Genomic DNA, 17,899 nt, shown 5'->3' on the forward strand with positions numbered 1-17,899 from the left:
GATTGTTGCAGGGCTCAATGGCGGATAGAGCGGGATAGTGGCGTTAGCACCGAGGACAATAACATCTCTACTGTCTGGATTCCTGGCTGACTCGGTCCGCCGCTGAGTATCCTGCGGTGAGCCAGTCGAAAGGGAGTCTATTCTGCATTTAGTACTAAACTGCAGCAGCTACTTGACACTCTGCTTGCTCTCCTAGCTCCTATAATCTTTGAGTTTCCATCCCAAGCGACGAAGTTACTCTGTTCATGGTGGCTCCCTAGAGCTAGCTAGCTAGCAAGCAAAACATGGGGGACTCTCTCGAGTTGATAGGGAAGCGTCTGTTTTTGCTCCTCAACGACGGCAGGTCCACGACCGGAACCGAGCCGGAGCTGGCCGTCTGGGCCCGGGACTGGCTCCGGGGGACTGTGCGGGCAGTCAGCGTCATGGGCCTGGCCGCCCCCGAGGTTAGCGGAGGAGAGGCGACAACAACAAGCACAGCAGCTACGGGACTGACGGTCAGTGTTTACATACGAAGGCTGTCGTATCATTGAACTAAACAGCCACTAAATGTAATGCATACTACGTCTGCTAATTATTGACAGTGAATTTCACCTCCTGCTCGTTGTATATAGTTCATGTTGGTGCATTATTTTTTATGCCAGGTAACGTTCGCCCCTAAATGTATTAGCTAGCTAGAAGTCGCAGGCAGTTACGCGAAGCTAAACTTGAGGCCGGGGATTTTCTGGCCTCGGCTTTGCTTTGTTAGCTTTTTTATCAAATTCACGGGTGACATTCAGCTCCAGCAATATTCATGTTAACGTCTTGCAGGTAATGGCATAGCATATATGCGTTGGAGTTTGTTAAAGGTTCACCATGTTGTCGCTATATAACTTAGCCTATGGTTCACTCCCATGTAACCTGCAGGGAAGGCTAGCATTAGCTTTGTCAGTTCCCTACGTTAACGTTAGCTAGTTTAGTTCAAGGCCTTACAAGTTCACATAAGGGTGAAACCAGGAATTCTTTTGACTGACTACGGCATCAAGATCGTTATGGTATTTTGAAGTCTGATAAAAGGTTTTCCATCAAATAAACACTTACATGATTGGAACTAATCAGCCTAACGTTACGTTTTGTCCATATTTTCATAAATTTCCTTTGTGACACATTGCTATGAACGGTTAACTTCGTTTTGCTTTTAAAACCTGGCTATTGGACTCTTTGTTGTGCATCCATGCATACTTGTGCTCATCAGTTTTTCGCTTGTTTGATGTATTTCGACATGGCGAGGTGAATGCATCACTAAAACATCTAGCATAAAGATAGCTGCAGTGTTGATTGCGGGATATTGTTTCAGGATCTGTGTTGCAAACACTGAACCTCTCCACGGATCTGTGCTAATTAAAGTTTAAAACGCAGTACAATTGCCTGTCGCATCGTATCATCTAGTTAATCCAGATTATTCAACACTTTATAGCAAGTCTCCTCAAAACCAGCTGCTGGGAAAAGTTTTCTAGCAGGAACAAAGCAGTGTAGCATATAGACACTAGCTGCCTTTTTTGTTCAGTCTCAGTTCCAGGTTAGGATGCTCTTGAGTTTTGGGCTTTGGGTATAGATGATAGATGGTACTTTGGTGTATGTATGCTTTTGCTGTATATATACATAACAAATAGCTATTTTCTTCTTATTTTTGTTGCTTGTTTCTTTTGTTGCTTGTTTCTTCAGTTTCTTCAGCATGTTATCCTAGAGCCCCCCCCCTCCCTAAAAAATACTCAAATTGAACCTAAGCCTCTTGTCCAGTTAGCAGCAAAAGACTCTTAGATGTGTGATGGAATCGGGCGTTATTTTCATTTAGGCTATGGTTTTTTTACTTGTGTTTAACTGGTCCATTTTAAGCAATTTTCAACCGTTCTTGTTATTTGTTGATAATATATGTGAATGATTAACATTTTTTTTTTTTGGACATAAAATGGAGTGAGTGAGTTCTTTAATGATTGACAGGCAGCTCCTCCTGGGAACTAGCCAAAGGGATCACTGCTGAGCTGCAGAAAAGCTGACCGTGTCTGTGAGGCAGTCAGATCCTAGTGCTCTGCTGAGTCAAGTGTGCTGTCCCACACTTGCCCTGCCAACACAGGGCCTAATGTTTCATTTTTTCCCAGCAAGGCAAAAAAACAACAACAAAAAAACAACCCCGAACAAAAACTATTCTTTTGCACCCCTAAGCTGTGATGTAAAGGTTTCTTAGGTATCTTATTGTCAGGCCTACAACATAGATCATTTTATGAGTCTTTCCTGGAACTATAAACCTAAATGATTTGGAGGTCAAAACAGTAGCCATGTAGAGAAAGTTAATGGTACCAAATCTTCTGATACGAAAATGTCACAATAGACATTTTGTGCTGGATCCATACTTTGGACACACTCTCATACTTGCACTCATTTTTTTTCTTTTACAATCTAGCATGCTCTCTAGCTTCAAGGGTGATTTTTAATTTGGAGAAAGAGTGCTGCATTTGCAGCCTGCCTTTACTTATTTTTTATATCCATACTAATACACTTGGTTCTCTAAACTTTTGTTCAGTGGCTAACCAAGCTACTACACAAGTTAACTAATTTCAGTCATAATTCTTCATACAAATATCTGTTTGAGAGATAAAAAGCAAAACTTGTCAAACAGTAAACACCATAAAACCTATGCATAACAAGTAGAAAAACATAAGGCAACAGAAAATATATTAAAAACTTCATCATCATCATCATCATTGTAATAATCATGACCCTTTTCTTTACCAACATGATTGCCATCATCACTGTCAACATAAATCATCATCATTGTTACCATTGACCCAGACTAAATATGATCATAGCCATATACGTATATTTTAGCAGAGGAGATCAAAATAAGAGACACCGTTATCATCCAAGCTATCCTGATAGTGAGAGCAGCACAATGACACTGACTGGAGTAATCCCTGTGGCGACCATGAACGCAGCAACTATCAATGAAGACAGGTGATGGAAGAAAGCCACTGAGGAAGTGGAACTTTGAATTATATCACAAATCTGGAAATATCCCCAGCTTCCAAACCTCACACACCAGAGTGAGTTTTGGAATGTACTTTAGGAGAGGAAAGATCTTAAGTTCGCTTCTTCTGACAATGGATGTTTAGTTTTATGCTTGGCGCATAAAGCTTAAGCTCCAAGTCCATGAGAGACGTACTTTACATTAGAGTGTACATTAGAGTTTTGATATTACTTTCTTTGGTCAATTTCTGTTGCAGCAGTGGGTTTTGCTAGTCCTCATTCTTTGCTGTATTGACATAAACAAATAGGAAATATTATTCAATGAAAGATGAACTGGCTAGCAAGGAATACGGAGATTTATGATAAAAACACAAAAACATGGTTGCAGAATATGTCTAATTTCCATTTCATATGTAAAAGAGAATCACTGCATTCAATGAACAGAAATTACAAATAGGACATGTGATGCAAATCTCTGGATTCTTTTGTAAGTGGTTACATAAATACTGTGCACAGAGTTACAATACATTTTACATTAGCTATTCTCATGCCTATGTGTTGTTTCTCTCTGTTCCTCCTTCTGCAGGTGTTTGTTGAGTTTGAGAATGCTGTGCAGCGGTGGTCTTGGGTACAGGTGTATGGTGAGGGGGTGAGAGCCGTGTTGGTGGAAGAGTCCATCGTCTGGGCCAACCGGAGTGACGGTACCGGGACTGCAGGAGCCCCAGCATCAGCCACTGCCTGGCCCGCTCTGGTGAGTGTTCAGTTGGACAGTGGATGTTAGCAGGTCGTCCTGGATCATGCTTAAGAACAAGTCATGACTTCTTCAAACAATGTGACTGTTGAAGTGAAGTGCCACACTAAAGTAGTGAGAGAGGCACCAGCACGGCTTATTCCTCTTTGGCAGGCATGGTGCTATTCACTAACTTTAGTGTTGAGTGTGCCTGATTGAGTATGCCTTCTCAAGTTTGGACCTTGACCATCACTAACTAAGGTTAAGCAACAAATCCTAACTTTTTCAAATCCTAGCAGTTTCCAGGAAGTTGGCATAACTTGCCGTACTGCCTCTGATTGGTCCACAAGTTGTAAATGGGGATCAAGTTTAGTTTTGTTAGGGAGGATAAAGAGGAGAAAGACTCTGTCTGTTACTCCCCTGAGCCTGCAACTTTGACTTGAATCCAGCTTCTGTAATTGTAATCAAAGTGCCGGGGGAAGTCTGGATGACTTGGATTACATAGCAAAAAGCCCAGTAATCTGCTCCTTTTGAGAGTTGAATTTAATTCAAGTGTCCTCTATCAGATGATGAGAACATTATAATTATCACATTGAAACAAATGGAAATGTAATGTGCCTTTCTACATGGGCAGTGTCACACCATAACATGGTATTCCGTTTCTCCTCAGGCCTTCCGCTCCCTAGTGGACAGAGTGGGATTGGGATCTCTGGTTCCAGTGGAGTTTTTTGGAAACAGGACTTTTGAGTTCCTCCCTGATAACAAATCTGTCCAGAGGTTTGAGGTGTGTAAGCCTGATTGACAAAGCCCAATAATGCTATAGTGGTATTCATCCTTTTCAACATAACTTTCTAGTGCAAAGCTTTACTGCTGTTTTTCTTCCTGTGTTAGTGCTGTCTCATTACTGTAGCACTATTTCATGACTGTGGTTTGTGTGCCTGTGCAGGTGGATAAAGACATAAGACACTCTTTGCTGTTGGAGCAGCCTTCTCTGCAGGCTGCCATTTCCAGCTGGTGTAGTGACTTTGAGCTGCAGGAGATCTTCAGGAAGGGTGAGTCTTGCGCTCCAACTCATTATTGTCCTAATACTGTCCTCCCCCGGGCCATCCCGACAATGCCCTTGCTCTGTTGACCAACCTTTTATTTTGTGGCGGCCATGTCAATATTGTGGTGGTGCACCACAGATGTGCCTATGTATGGGATGAGCCTATGTAAGGGATGAGCCTATGTAAGGGATGAGCCTATGTAAGGGATGAGCCTATGTATGGGATGAGCCTATGTATGGGACACACTGTAGAAAATTATTAAAGTGGGACTCCAAATCTACCTGGGTGGCCGCTAATATTCCTGGGCGGCCAGCTCAGTTAAAGCCTGCTTTTCTTGACTCCTTTGATACCCCATATTCTCTGCAGTGTTTCCCATAATGTTCATTTCTGGGTGGTCCGCTCAAGTAAATTAACAGCCGCTCAAGTACATTTTTGTTTTAGATTAATTTCAGGTGCTATGATGCACAAAGTTGATGTTCAGACCTGACTTTTTTTGTCAAAAAAAAACCCAACAAGATTTAATGCTGTCAAGTCGTGAAAGCATGTTAAAAAGCATGATTGGCTGCACCGACCATAATTCATTGCACCTATGGTGCAGAGCATGGTGTTGTGAGACACTGATTCACTATCTGCCAGCGTTTACCCCTTACCCCGTTTCTTACTGCCTGTTCTCAGGTTCCTACACTATTCAAGGACGCAGGGTTCGGGTGTACCAGCCAGAGTTTGAAGAGTGCTGGGCCTTAGGACTGGTCTCTCAGCACGACCCTGTCTCACACATCATGGAAATCACCATGGAGAAGGTGACACTCAAATTTTGTTTTTGTTTTGTTTTTTCTGTTATGGTGTGGATAGATACCACTTAAAGAGTTGATTTACTTGAAACAGTTTTGTACATTTTTGTTATTGTCACTTTTTGTGTCATAGGGAGATGAAAATCAGGTAGTAGATCCTCGCGTGATACATGTAATGCTGACAGAGGAGGAGGTAAGGTGGTCATATGAATGTAATTATTTGTAATGGTTGTAATGATTTTAGTTCTAGATTGACCTTTTTTCAAACCAACTAATACCATTACTTCCTCTTTTCTCCTCTCAGCTTGGTAAGAATGGGCGACGCAGAAAGGAAAGCGAAACAGCGAAGGGTGATAGTGGGCGTAGGCGTAGGACTGCCTCCGAGGGTGAGGATGACATGAACTTGAAACGTTTCAAAGGCGCAGGAGAGGCGGGAGCTGATGGACAAAACTGTGGCGATTCCAATTTAGCCTCAGTGGAAGGGATGGGGATGTGGGGAGGAGAGGCTGGAGGAGGCGAGAGAGTCAGCAGCACCACCAAAAACGGAAGCTCCTCAGAAGGAGCCTTTCCTCAAGGCAGAGTGGCGTCCCCCAACACCAATCCCTCACTCCAAATGGACCAATCAAATGCTCCTCGTTACCCTGCCCACGTCAAGGAAAATGGGCGCTCGCTCTCCACACAGGGGGCAGCGGACTCCACCACCACCGTCACTCACACCCCCACCCCTCCTCCCCTCAAACCGGCCCCCTCTCCCTTCTCCAACACATCTTTCCCCTCACTAGGCCAGATGCCAAGCCTGGTCCCTGGAGCTCCTGCCCCCAAGGCCTCCCCAGCCCCCCAGCCAGACAGAGAGGAGCCCTCCCAGTCAGCCTACCCCAGAACATCTGCTCTTGTGTCCCCGGGGCCTGTCACCATCTCTTCCTCTTCGCATGGCAGTGGCCCCAGTGTGGCCCTTTCTGCCTCTGTGGGTTTCAGCCCTAAAGCCCCCACCTGGGGAAACCAGACTGAGGTAAGACAATCATTATGATCAATATAGTCAATACCACAACAGGAAGCCTTTGTAAGACATTACTGTGTTGTCCTTGTTACTAACATCATTTTACTTTGATTGCATTGAATGCATACTGACCACCTGACCATGATGCATCTCTTTTTTTTTGCTGTGAAAAAAATTATTTACTCTGTTTTGTGTCTCAGGGCTCTAAGACTCCATTGGGTTTCCGTGTGCCCCAGGCCATGCCCACTGCTGCTCCAGTATTTGGAGATGTTAGCTCCCAGACCAACGGAGCCCCAACCACCACTACAGCTTCCCAGGACACCTCCAGGCCTTTTGGCTTTGGCTTTGGAGGAACGAAGAACGAGACACAATCCCAGCAAGACCAAAACCTGTTTTTCCAATGCATGACCCAGAGCCCCGGCCCCAACCCGAGTCCAGCTGCTGGTCAGACCCAGTCAAAGGACACCAACTACTTCACTGCAGTGTCAGAGAGCCTGAGTAAGGAGCCCCCAAGCCTTTTCAAGCCTGCAACCTCCACTGAGGGCCTGAAAAAGCCTGTGGGGGCCTCAGCTGGGCTTTTTGGGTCAGCACCAGCCTCAACTCTAGCACCACACAAAGAGCAGCCCAAAGTGCCTGAGACCCATCCAACAGGAAACGGTGTGCTCAACAAGCCTTTTGGAGGAGACAAACCTTCATCCGCCTTCCCAGGCATGAGTGGGTCTGGAGGGTTGAGAGGCTCTGGACTGAGTATGGGTGGTCTGGCTGCGTCCTCTGGAGCCCAAGGTGCTGCTAAGAGGAGTGGCAGTAATGGAACTTCTGCAGGGGGCTTAGGGATGCTCTCTGGCTCGAAGACTTCAGACAGCCACCAGAACCTGTTCCTCCAGGCCTCCAAAGAGCCCTCAAACCCCTTCCTGGCATATGGGGACAAAACACCCCACACCTCTTTTGCTGGCCTCTCTGGGACTGAGCCGCAGAACCTGGGCCCTGCCTCGGACAGCAACCCAAATCTGTTTACTATGGCAGAGCCGCCTAAGGGGATCCTGTCTTCCCCTTTTGCAGCCCTCTCAGGAGCTGGTTCCCCCAGCTCTTCCTCATCTCCAGCCCCTGCCTTATCTCAGAGGTCACAGAGTGAAGGGACTAAGCCCAAGGAGGAGCAAGAGGATGGGGAGAGGCCTACATCCACCTCAGGCTTCCCCCTGTTTGGAAGCACTGGCCCTGGTGAAACGGACGACGTGCCTGTGTTTACCCTGGAGGAAAGGGGCCAGGCATCCAAGCGTGACTCTGACTCCAGCACCAACAGTGACCTGTCAGACCTGAGTGAGAATGAGGAGGGCCCGGAGAGAGGCCAAGCCCCAGGAGGACCACAAGGCCCTGCCAAGGATGGGGCCATGCTGCAGAAAAATAAAGTCCCAGGGGCTGCCAAGGGCCGTCCACGCAACAAGCCTTTTAAAGGTAAGCTTCGAACACTCTTGACAAGCTCATTATCTTCTGTAATGACATGTACAAGCCGAACAATGGACATAATGCTGTGGTGTGTGTCCTCCAGTGGGCCAGTCAGTGTTAAAAGACCAGACTAAGGTGCGTCGTCTGAAGCAGTCTGGTGAGTCCTTCCTCCAGGACGGCTCCTGCATCAACGTGGCCCCTCACCTGCACAAGTGCCGGGAATGCCGTCTAGAGCGCTACCGTAAATACCGAAATACAGATGAAGACACTGATGACGACGACGACCCCAATGTGTCCTGTCGTTTCTTCCACTTCCGCAGGTGTGTATTTATATGCCAGTATGGTACTTGGTCTGTGTGTACAACAGTGTCTTACTTTGTGTGTGTATTGTCACCATAGTGGAAAGGCCATATACTTAACCATCATTGAATGTTCATTCTTGTATGAGATTCAGTTAAATTGTAGCAAAATAAAAAAAATGCTGACCTGACCTTGTTTTTTTTCCGCCCATGGCCAGGCTGGCATTCACCCGTAAAGGTGTGTTGCGCGTGGAGGGCTTCCTCAGTCCCCAGCAGAGCGATTCCATGGCGATGGGCCTATGGCTTCCTGCACCAGCTGTCCAGGAGGGCCTGGACCTGGATACGTCCAAGTACATCCTGGCCAACGTGGGAGACCAGTTCTGCCAGTTGGTCATGTCTGAAAAGGAGGCCATGATGATGGTGGAGCCTCACCGTGAGTATAAAGAACCATTATCTCCCTTAATCCAATGTTGCATTCATTTTGTTGTGGTCTCCCACATTACCCACAGCAAGAAAACAGCAACTAAAAGCAAATTCACATGTGAGAACTGATCCTGGAATGGGACGAAGAGTTAAATTACCCCCACCCCTACACAAATACAAAAAATCTACAGGAAGCACTAACTTGGACTCAGTTAATTTTAGATCTAATTGACGATTTTCATGCTTTCAGTGTGTCTGAATCATATTTTCTTGTGCTTTTGTTCCATATAGTCTCTCAAAAAAGTCAACCCTCTGCTGTTTGTCATATAATCCTCCTTTCTGGCCTGTCCTTCAGAGAAAGTGGCGTGGAAACGTGCTGTGCGAGGCGTCAGGGAAATGTGTGACGTGTGTGAGACGACCCTGTTCAACATCCACTGGGTGTGTCGCAAGTGTGGCTTTGGAGTGTGTCTAGACTGCTACCGGCTCCGCAGGAACAGGCCTAGGGAGGGTGAGTCTTTGTGGTGACATTTGCCAAACTCTAGAGTTTAGTTTAGTTAACTTAACAGTATTGTGTGTGAATGAAACTCCTGTTAACTAGATTGATAGTTGGTGAGTCCTTCAGGTTGTGTGTGCATTGGATACACATGGGTCAAAATTTGTGTCCTTTCATTCAGATGTGGATGAGGGTCCAGAGGACGAGGTCTTCTCTTGGTTGAAGTGTGCCAAAGGCCAACCTCACGAGCCGCAGAACCTCATGCCGACACAGATTATACCGGGGGCAGGTAACATGCACACATGCACACACCTCAGACATAGATAAAGACAGGATTTGAGATGATAATCCCTAGTACAGAATCCTTAATTCTGAGTTGTGATGAATGATTTTATCTCCGCTCTTCTTTAGCTCTCTACAACATAGGCGACATGGTGCACTCGGCGAGAGGCAAGTGGGGTATTAAGGCCAATTGCCCCTGTACCAGTCGAAACACCAAGCCTCTAGTGCGCCCTAGTGCCCCCAATGGGATTTCACAGGTTCTGTTATGCCACACCATCTTTTATGTAGACCTGCATTTTTTGCATTGTGAAATGTGTTAAACTGGTGGGCTCTAATGTCTGGTTGTGCTTGTCTCAGCAGTCCACAGCAAGCAGTGGTAGTGGCCTCGGAGTTGTAGCCTCCAGCATTGGCACCACTCCCAAACCAGAGGGGGAAACATCAGCGATCAAAGCAGAACCTACACAAACAGCAACATCATCAGAAAGTGGTGGTGGTGAGTCTGTGGAGAGTACCAGTAACTCCACCAGTGGTACAAGTGCCCCCAGTAACCTCACTCCGACCTCTGCCAAGGAGTCCCGCTCCTCAGGAGAGGGCAACAGCTCTGCCCTGCACTGGCTGGCAGACTTGGCCACACAGAAAGCCAAGGATGACACGAAAGGTAATTTTGAAAGAAGAAACTATCTGTGTCATCTCAATTGGCAATAAAAGTCGAGATCAGTATTGAATTCGTAGTTACCGTCTCCGTCTTCTCCTTCCAGAATCTGGTTCGCTCCGCTCTATGATGAGTCGGGACAGTCGGCCACCCTTTGGCCTGGACTCGCTCAGTGCCCTGTCAAAGCCTTCTGCTTCCAGCCCTAAGCTATTCAACAGCCTGCTACTAGGCTCCAGCATGGCCCAGCCCAAACCTGAGGGTTCCAGTCTCCGGGACCTGCTCAACTCCGGCCCTGGCAGACTCCCTCAGGGCCCCGGAGAGAGTGGGGTACCCTTCCCTTCTGTCTTTACCTCAGCAGGCGTACGTTTACCTAAAAACATCTTGTCATTCCATACATGATTATCATAAGTGGCTCAAGTGTACACATCTTTAGTCAAATTTGGACGTAGTGTCCCAGAGTACATTGTTCTGTAACCCAAAAGTCCTTTTTTTTGTCTGTCAGGGTGACAAGCTGAAGGGCAGCCTCCCGCACTTCCTGGATCACATCATCGCCTCAGTGGTGGAGACCAAGAAGGCAGAGGGCCGTCGCACTGGGGGCTCTGAGGGTGGCGAGCTTGGTGTGTTGGGTGGCCGCAGGGACGGAGTAATGGGTCTCAGTGTTCTGGACCCACATACCTCCCACTCTTGGCTCTGTGACGGACGACTCCTTTGCCTACAGGATCCCGGCAACAGCAACAACTGGAAGATCTTCAGAGAGTGCTGGAAGCAGGGACAAGTAAGAGAACCACATTGGGTATAACTTCAGGGGCATCTGCGACATGTTGGAATGTGACAGAACAACAAAGACGGCTGTTGGCAGTCATAATTTACTGCACTGAATTCTGTTGCTCTTTCATCTCTCTAATCTCGTCTCCATTGTGTCTAGCCTGTGTTGGTGTCAGGGATACATAAACGTCTGAAAGGTAACTTGTGGCGACCTGAGGCCTTCAGTGAGGAGTTTGGAGACCAGGATGTAGACCTGGTCAACTGTAGAAACTGTGCCATCATCTCTGACGTGAAGGTGCGAGAATTCTGGGACGGCTTCCAGGTCATCTCCAGTGAGTAACCAAACTATTTGTGTTTGATTCCGCTTATTTGTTTTTTGGTTTGTTCTCATGCCTCTGCATTCATTTGTGTAGCTGTTTCTTTCCCATGCTGCTCAAATGGTGGCTGATGTGTGTGTTTACCTGTGAGTGCAGAGCGACTGCAGGATAATGATGGCCAGCCCATGGTGTTGAAACTAAAGGATTGGCCTCCAGGAGAAGACTTCAGGGACATGATGCCCACACGGTGAGGCACCCCAGAGGCTTGTTACTTCTGGTGTCACTCACACACTTGCTTACCAACCCAGCCACCTGCCTTATCCCACCCAACCCCACCCCACTGGCTCTCCATTTCATCTTTAGTTTGAGTCCCTGAAAGAATCTGTGAGAAGAGTATTCAGCCATCACACAACCTCTCATGTGTTTTGTGTCCCAGGTTTGACGATCTGATGGACAACCTCCCCCTGCCCGAGTACACAAAGAGAGATGGCCGCCTAAACCTGGCTGCCCGTCTGCCCAACTTTTTTGTGCGTCCTGACCTGGGGCCTAAGATGTACAACGCCTATGGTAAGAAAGAATGACTGAGACCAAATGTAGAAATCTTTCATCTTCACTCACTCACCTCAGTTCTAATAGATGTCTCTCTCTCTGGTATTCCTCCTGTTGTCCTCATTTCTCTCTCTTTTTGTCTTCTATTTCCCCTCCCTCATCCCCTTTCCTTCCCTCAGGCCTGATCTCAACTGAGGACAGGAAGGTGGGCACCACTAACCTCCATCTGGATGTGTCTGACGCCGTCAACGTCATGGTCTATGTAGGCATCCCTCAGGGAGAGGGAGACCACGAGCAGGGTGAGTGGACTCACACACACACACACCTCATTTATTGCAAGGCTTTTTTAGCCATTACACTGTTTATTGCCACCGATGGCTGAGCCACTACATCTCATCAAAAGCACTGCCTTCCTCCCAGCACATGCAATCATTGTGTATGATTTTTTTTTTTTTTTTTAATTGAAAAAAATCACAATTATTTGAATTGTCTTGACATTTTCTATACCACATCAAAAACATCTTACATAGAATATAATAAACTCCTTTGTAACAGAGGATGTTAATCTTACCTTCTTGTTTTAACTGATCACTCCTGAACGCTCCTTTAGAATATTCTCACAGCTTTGTCCCAAACTTCTAGCTTTTACTGTCTTAGCTACTCCTGGTATCATTGGCTTGGACAGGACCCTGAAAAGACCCTTCAGTGGGTCTCACTCGTTTTGATTGTGGCTAAATTTCTCATTCACAGAGGCAGATATCGCTGGACGCAAAGGTCTGTAGACTTCCAATTGTATCACCCCAGTAGCATGCCCTTCTTCTTGACTAACTCCCTTTCTTCACTCTTCCACCCCATCCCTCTGTTATTATCTGTGCAGTAGGGGCCAGAGCACTGTTTAAAGTTCTGCTGTGGCATGTGTGGGACCCTGTTCTACATTTCTGTAAACGCAACCTTCATTAACGGTTATTGTCGAAATCTCTATTAATACCCTTTGGAAACCCAAACTTTCCTCCTGTGTAGATGTCAGGGTTAGGTTAAAATGTGTATTTTTGCAATTCAGTCAATGCAGTAACCTATGAAAAAAAATAACTGAAATGGAATTCCAGTTTATTCCTTGACAGAATTGAACAAGATTTCATTTGACCCCTGCCCTGGGAGTGTTTTTCAGTTCAGTTCTTTTATTTCTGTTGCCTTGGGGCGAGTGGTGCTCTGGTCCTTACTTTGTGGGAGATAAGCTATGAATGAAGGGCATCTAGTATTGGCATCCCTGTTCCCTTGCAGGCTCCCTCTCACTCGTCGCAGGCTGCAGGAACAGTAGCCATACTTTCCCCATTCACTGGTCTCGCTTCTACTGAGGAGAATATAGGGGGACTTTACACACACCCATGCAACAATTTAGCCCAGCAACTTGGACTTATGGCTCTTTAGGGATCATTTGTGTGAGTGACCGGATTATTAATAATGTATGGCAGTATGCTACCTTCAGATACCTCATTGGGCACCGAGTTAAATGCATACACATGGTTAGGTACTGCTGAGAAACACTGGGACTAAACAGCTTTGAGCTGGTGGAAGCCATAGGTCCAAACTGACCCACCACAGCAAACGCATCATACACAGATGTGTCTGTTTCCGTGTAGCGTCTTGAATGAAATACTGAATCAATGAAATGAATCAATACTAAAGTCAGAGGTGGGTGTAGTTTCGAGCAGTAGTGTTGACCTCTGTATGTGAACGTTGTGACAGTAGATGTGATTGTGTAGTCTGTAACTTGTCCTTTTCTTTATACCATTCCTCTCAAACAGTATGTTGGTCTATGGATTACACTGTGTGAGATGGGAAATACAGTTTTAACATGGCAGCCCAAAATGACTTGATTGACCAGGATTGAGTCATGTTACAGGGTGTTACAGGGTGTTGTCAAAATAGGAGTCAGCAGAGACACTCTAGTTTTCTCATAATGTCAAAACTTCAATGACCATAGCTCGAATGCTAATTTAGTAGGCCAGAATTCAAGCAGCACATTAAGAAGATTCATCACTGTTGAATGCCGCCATCAGTGAGAGACTCTGCTTGTGACCCTTCGATGCTATGTGTGTGTACGTGTGTGTTTGGTCCTGCAGAGGTCATAACCACCATTGAGGAGGGTGATGTGGATGAAATGACGAAGCGGAGGGTGTACGAGGCAAAGGAGAAGCCTGGAGCACTTTGGCACATCTATGCCGCCAAGGATGCTGAGAAGATCAGAGAACTGCTCCGCAAGGTCAGCAGCCAGTATATTTGTCTCACATGACATTTGATCCCTTGAGCTGCAGTATAATTGGCTGTCCTTGGGTGACATATTTCAGCCTCATCCTCTCAGGGTCTCTTACAAGGACACTGATGTATTAACAGTGATTTAGTAAATACAAAGGTGTGCAGCCTGTGACCTCCAGTCGATCATTATAACGCAAACAACCACCAACATAAACAAAAATCTGTTGTACTCAGAAAAGCATTAATTTATGATTTTTTCCCCCATTTTAAGGATAATTGCAGCTTGATTTGCGTTTTTGCTAATTTGTTTTTTTTACTTTTTCCATCCCTTTATTGTTAAGTTTTGGATGATACCAAATATAAACCAAGTTTATATTTTGTGTAAATATTTTAGGTTTTATTTCTTCATCCATATTTGAATTAAATTGTTTTTCATAGTAAAAACATTTTCAAAATTATATTGTCAACGGTTATTATAATTATTATTATTATTATTATTATTACTACTATTTTTATTGAGACACTTTTGAAAAATCACATATACTGACCATTTCCTAATCATTTTGGATTTTATTTGCCTGGGACCAAAGCAACCTATGCCACCACGCCTACAAGCAATCCCCACAGTAAACACTAGAAGTGTCTGTCTTACTACTAGTTACTTGTTCACTTTCTGCGTTTTCCTCACTAAGATAAAACTTTCAGCCAATAGCTAATGTTCTCTGCGGTTACGTTAGGACCTGCCTTCTGTCAATCACATCTCAGTCAAGCCAACAGAAAACCAAACCAAGATGCTTCCGCCAGCTATAGTCCGCACAATTGAACTGAAAATAAAGCTTGATTTCACACAATTCCGGCTCAAAATTGGCACCTTCTTCTTTACCTGCAGTACCACACAAATATTTACACAGCATTAATTTCAAAGTAATTACAACTACTATGTTGAGGGAAAAATGGCAAATATCTCAAAATGTGATAAAAGTACTGGAAACCCATACTGATACAACAGTAAGGGAATACAGGAAATGAGCAAAAACTCCAATCATTTTGGAATCCTTTAAAAGATCAAACCTTCATACAGACAGTTTGATGCTACTTATATGCTACAAAGTTGTCAGCCTAAAACGGCACCTGGGTAAACTGAGTCTAGGTAGGTTTACCCCACACTACATCCTTGTGTATTATACTAAGAAAGTAACTTGGCCAACAACGACCCAAGATCATTGTGTGGTTCAAATTAATGAAAGGCACCATGCCATGGTTTGTCCTCATCTGTGTCAGGTGGGAGAGGAGCAGGGTCAGGAGAACCCTCCAGACCACGACCCCATCCACGACCAGAGCTGGTACCTGGACCAGGTGCTCCGCCGCAGGCTCTATGAAGAATACGGCGTCCAGGGCTGGGCCATTGTGCAGTTCTTAGGAGACGCTGTCTTTATCCCTGCTGGGGCGCCACACCAGGTCAGACATGTTGTGGTATTTTAAGAGAACATAACCTGACACTTCTCCTCCTTTTGCAGAAATACCCCTAGATTCAAGATTCATTGTCCATGTCTGTCAATCATTCTTTCATTTACCTTTTTGTCTTTCACGTTCCTTTCCCTCTTGTACCCACAGGTCCACAACCTGTACAGCTGTATCAAGGTGGCGGAGGACTTTGTATCCCCAGAGCATGTGAAGCACTGTTTCAGACTGACCCAGGAGTTCAGACACCTGTCCACCACTCACTCCAACCACGAGGACAAGCTACAGGTCGGTTTGCCCGTGCTTTTCCCTGAACATCTGCCTAACATGTTATTGTATTCAGCTTGTCGGAGATAATAGCCTTTGTTTAGTGTTGATCCTGAGCAGTGTGCCACAGCTGATGTAATGCTGTGTTCATGTGCCGCTGGTTTGATGGACACCAGAAGTCATTCATTGCAATTGTGATTGTTAATTGTCCCTAAAAAAATTATTTGACTATGAAATATGAAATATATTTGACTGAAATAAGTGAAATTTGACTGAAATTCAAATATTAATAACATTTATATAATATTGACTCATGAAACCAGGGCTCAGATACAGATTCTACCCAGAGTTGATTCACAGAGGCTTTCTTTTATTCAGTCCAAATATCTTCCAAACATCGCTTGGAGGAGTAGTAATCTCCTCGTTCAGCTGGGTGTATTCTGCCAGGATGCCGATAGTAAGCATGTGTGTGCTAACGACAAACTAGCAGGCTAGTAGAAGAGCAATGCTAGGTCAAGAGAGAATGAGTCTGTGGAGCCAAGCCACGAGGAGCCATCAAATGTTATGATTTTTTGACATTTGGCTGAAATTCAAATATGGCATAAGAGTTAGGGTTTGGAATAAAGGTTGTTCTGTCAACCTTGATTCCAACAGGGAGCCGAAGTCGACGTCATCCCTGTGCGGCTGTGGTTGACTCCTGTCTATTCCAGTACATTGCAGATTACTCGATATGAGCAAATAACGAACCGTATGTTTCCCATTCTGTTGTTCCATGTCTGTCTTTGTTCTAATGGATGTTTCCCACTGTTTTCCTCAGGTGAAGAACATCATCTATCATGCAGTGAAGGACGCGGTTGGGACACTGAGGGCCCACGAACCTAAACTAGCACGCCCTTAGTCTCCCTCGCTTACCACTGTCCCAAGGCAACCAGCCTCTGAAGACCACTCCTCTACGCACACACACACTATACATTACTTACCTACATACACACAAACAAGCTGCAGTGATAGAGTGTAGGGTTTTTGTGGGGCAGTGAAGGTCTGGGTTTGGGGAAAGAGAACATTTGAGGTGGGGTGGGATTAGATGGGGAGGGGCTAGTCAGCGCTTTGATGAAAGAAGCTCTTCATCGCTGTTACACAGTACGCTCAAACACGTCTAGTTGTTTTCCAATTCTTTTTTGATTAACTCTGTATTTAAGGTCAGTGTGTTTGTTCTGTTGTTTTCATTGTATATGTAAGACATGAGACTAAGGGAGGTAAAAGCTGACGTGCCTTTGGAGCAAAGAGGTTCAGCTACCGTGTAAGCGTCTGACAAAATGTGAGTACTGGGCTAACTTTCCTCTTTTGATGACGTCAATATTATTTTTCTTCAATAGGAGAGAGGTTAACCTGTTTTTGTAGGTTTTTTTTGTTGTTGGAGTTTTTAACAGCTGATTCCTTCTGCCCTGTGTGGCTGAAATGAATTTGCGAAGCAGCCAGTGAAGGGAAGCAGACCAAAGTTTTGTATTTTTAGTTTTCTTATTTTCACTTTTAGAGTAAGAACTTAAAAAGTGTGTTCTCTTCTTTTTATACACCAGAAGGTAACAAAGATGGTTGGTGCGATTGAATGCTTCAGAGAGGACTGGTTTTGACAATTGTTTTTCATTGGTTTGGTCACCTCTCTCTGTCCCATGGTCTGAATGAACTGCAGACTTTCAACAACATTGTTCAAGAATCACAATTACAGCTGAACAGAACTACTGGCCGTTAACGTTGTATCAATATATATATTGATCTTAGCAGTCTGTTTGATTTTTCAAAATAAAGTTTACAAAAACTACTGTTTGCTTAATGTTTATTTCACCTACAAAGGACATATCCATACCACTGAGAACTATACAGGACTCTGTTAGCTGATGTATCCTTCAAGGGCCATCAAATCAAGATGGTACTGATGTTTACTGTGTGGCTTTAAATCACATCTTGTGTTTTACAGTCCATGTCTGTCCTATCTGACCTAGCTTTCACGGTATCACCAGCTTGTGTCTGAATTAGTAAGTAGATCACAGAAATGGGGCAGTGAAACTGGATGCTGCATAGCTGAGGAAGCAAGTATAAATTCAGTTAGATAAAAGGAGTAAAGCAACAA

The 17,899-nt window shown here is 45.0% G+C and overlaps 1 protein-coding gene across 2 annotated transcripts; it reads left to right on the forward strand.

Annotated features, from left to right (window-relative positions):
* Nucleotides 1-15: 15 nt before the first annotated feature.
* Nucleotides 16-17,590, forward strand: kdm3b (lysine (K)-specific demethylase 3B). 2 transcript variants are annotated; one of them, XM_071519831.1, is made up of 25 exons: nt 16-494; nt 3,587-3,751; nt 4,401-4,514; nt 4,677-4,782; nt 5,452-5,576; nt 5,701-5,760; nt 5,872-6,576; nt 6,765-8,016; nt 8,111-8,327; nt 8,525-8,739; nt 9,085-9,237; nt 9,404-9,511; nt 9,634-9,761; nt 9,862-10,162; nt 10,263-10,516; nt 10,659-10,931; nt 11,082-11,253; nt 11,395-11,485; nt 11,675-11,805; nt 11,967-12,086; nt 12,538-12,561; nt 13,911-14,050; nt 15,325-15,501; nt 15,658-15,792; nt 16,589-17,590. In XM_071519831.1, the coding sequence occupies exons 1-25, from the start codon at nt 285-287 to the stop codon at nt 16,667-16,669; spliced, it is 5,457 nt and encodes a 1,818-aa protein (XP_071375932.1). In that variant the 5' UTR covers nt 16-284; the 3' UTR covers nt 16,670-17,590. The 2 variants fall into 2 exon arrangements, with proteins under 2 accessions (XP_071375932.1, XP_071375933.1); XM_071519832.1 differs by having other exon boundaries at nt 9,865-10,162.
* Nucleotides 17,591-17,899: the final 309 nt, after the last annotated feature.

Source organism: Centroberyx affinis, unplaced genomic scaffold (genome assembly GCF_046629955.1).
Source record: "Centroberyx affinis isolate AG114_WGS23_722 - 3 ecotype Tasmania unplaced genomic scaffold, CSIRO-AGI_Caff_v1 ptg000743l_1, whole genome shotgun sequence".
Lineage (NCBI taxonomy): Eukaryota > Metazoa > Chordata > Actinopteri > Beryciformes > Berycidae > Centroberyx > Centroberyx affinis.